This window comes from Chenopodium quinoa, unplaced genomic scaffold, assembly GCF_001683475.1.
Source record: "Chenopodium quinoa cultivar QQ74 unplaced genomic scaffold, ASM168347v1, whole genome shotgun sequence".
In the NCBI taxonomy this organism is placed as follows: Eukaryota; Viridiplantae; Streptophyta; class Magnoliopsida; order Caryophyllales; family Amaranthaceae; genus Chenopodium; species Chenopodium quinoa.
Window position 1 is genome coordinate 4,839,601 of NW_018744026.1, and position 2,401 is coordinate 4,842,001.

General features: G+C 43.1%; 1 protein-coding gene across 1 annotated transcript; it reads right to left on the reverse strand.

The window, feature by feature from the left end:
* Positions 1-453: 453 nt before the first annotated feature.
* LOC110690267 lies at positions 454-1,871 on the reverse strand. Its single transcript, XM_021867093.1, has 2 exons — positions 1,293-1,871; positions 454-1,200 (listed from the first exon to the last, which is right to left on the reverse strand). Exons 1-2 carry the CDS (start codon positions 1,869-1,871, stop codon positions 454-456), a joined length of 1,326 nt encoding a protein of 441 aa, XP_021722785.1.
* Between the last annotated feature and the right edge of the window lie 530 nt (positions 1,872-2,401).

A 2,401-nucleotide genomic window follows, 5' to 3' on the forward strand; every position in this document is an offset into this window, starting at 1 on the left:
CTCTACCACCCCTTGCTTTGCCACTGTCCTGACTCCCCCTTCCCTTGCTGCTCCCCCTTCCCCTGTTGCTCTCCCCTTCCCTGCTGCTCTCCCCTCCTCTGCCCCTTACATTTCCTGTCCCTCTTCCCCTGCTCACAACCCTTCCACCCTTGCCTATCCTTGAAGATTGGGTTGTTGCTGTTAAATTGACACTACAGCTGGCTTGGTCATGTTGTGGTGTTGATTCAACCTGAAGCTTAGGCCTACCCATAGGTTTTTTGGGTGGAGGTTCAACTGTGGTGGTTGTTCCTTTGCTTGGACATGATCTTTTGTTATGGCCTTTAGTGTTGCAAACACTACAGGTCATCTCCATGCCATGTTTTGTTAGCTTTCCAGGTTTTTTGGGGTCTTCAAAAGGGTCCCTTCTCCTATTCTTCCGTGGTCTTCCAGGCCCTATCTTAATTGGTGGTGGGTCTAACACCAAATCACTCCTTGGCCAGTGTCTTTTCCCCTCCAAGGGAGGGATTGAATTTGAATAACACAGCAGGTACTTATCCTTCTTGAATAATCATCAACAAAATCCTCTGCATTTCTATGTGTGAAGAACAATTCTGCAACAGCATGGCAACAAGGGATGCCTGTCATATCCCATTTTCTGCAAGTGCACTTCCTATTTTCAAGGTCAACACTCATTGTGTCCAAAATGTGACTAACTTGGAACAATGTACTGCTTGAGGGGATGACATGACACTTGGCTGCCTCTTCTTTCTCCCACTCCAACCTTTTTTGTATCCTAGGACAAAGTGATGTTGTCCATTTCTCCATTTCCTGTTTCTTTGTCACCAATCTTTCCATTAATGATGATCTAATGTCTTCAAGCATGTACAGTAGATGTTTTGCTCTGGCTTGTATTATGTACCCATTGAAAGTCTCTGCCATGTTGCTTGTTATGGCATCAGACTTCACCTCTATTTTCATAAAAGCTCTGCAAAACAGCTTTGGATTGTATGCTTTGAAAGCCTCTACAGCTGTTGGATTAGCTAGTGTTAATTTCTCTAATGCTTCCTTATAGTCAGCTCTACTGTATGCCTTGGCACAGCTCCAAAACTTAAGCTTCAATTCATCCCCTTTGAAGGACTTGTGCCAATTGGCATAAATATGCCTTGCACAGTGCCTGTGCTCAGCATTAGGGAGAATGACTCCAACTCCAGTTAAGATTGACTGAAACATACCAACAATAACCACTACATTAAAACAGACCAAATCAAAGAAAATTACATGTAAACTAATGACATTGAAAGATTTAGAGGTACCTGATGCTCATCAGAAACAATAACAACTCCATCTCCTTCTCCCAGACCAAGGCTATTGCTGAGGTGTTTAAGGAACCATTCCCAAGAAATATTGTTTTCTCCCTCCACTACAGCCCAAGCAATTGGGTACATTTGATCATTACCATCCCTCCCTACAGCTGACATCAACTGACCTCCTAGGAATGTTTTCAAGAAACATGCATCTACACAAATTATCTTCCTACACCCTTCCTTCCAACCCATCTGCACACCCTCAAAACACACATACAGTCTCTGAAAAATCATTGGAGTCTTGTTCTTCTCCATGTAAGTTACCAAGTCCAAGTGTGTGTTAGGACTGAACCTTTTCACAGCTTCTAGGTATCTACCAACCTTCCCATAATGGTCCCTTATTGACCCATGAAGTTTCCAGTGAGCATGCCACTTAACTTTATAAGCAAAATCAGGCTTCACAATGGCTCTATAAGCTCTCCTCACAGTTTCAATAATTTCTTTAGCAGGCCAATGAGGCCTAGCTTTGAAAACATCAAGTAACTGGTTTGCAAGCCAGCTACATTTCAGTTGCTTGTTCTTTTCCATGTTTCTGATGCAAGTATGATCCCCAACCACAGTTTTAACAACAAACACTAGTAGAATAAATGTGATGGGAAGCCATAATAGGCAAGCGGTTTACAAAATCCGCTTCCCATTTAATTAATAAAAAAAAAGAAGAGAGAAGTGAATTGGCAAGCGGTTTTGGCGCGAACCGCTTGCCTTTTAACTAATGGCCAGCGGTTTGGGCTTGAACCTCTTACCATTAGTTAAATTGGCAAGCGGTTCAAGCCCGAACCGCTTACCATTTAAAAAAAAAAGCGGGCGATATACCCTCTCTTCTCCTCCCTGAATTTTCACCACTTCACTTCCCAAAAATTCCCCTGCCTTCACTCCTCCTCTCTGTCTCCCTTGTTCTCACCTCTCTTCTCACTTCTTCAGATTCTGGCCACCACCACCACCACTCCATTCATATACTTTTTTTTTTTTTTTAATTTGGCTATTTAATTTCGAAGGTGCATGTAGTTAGTGGGTCGTGGGTCGAGGCTGCTGGTGTTTGGTCGAGGTTGCTGGTGGTT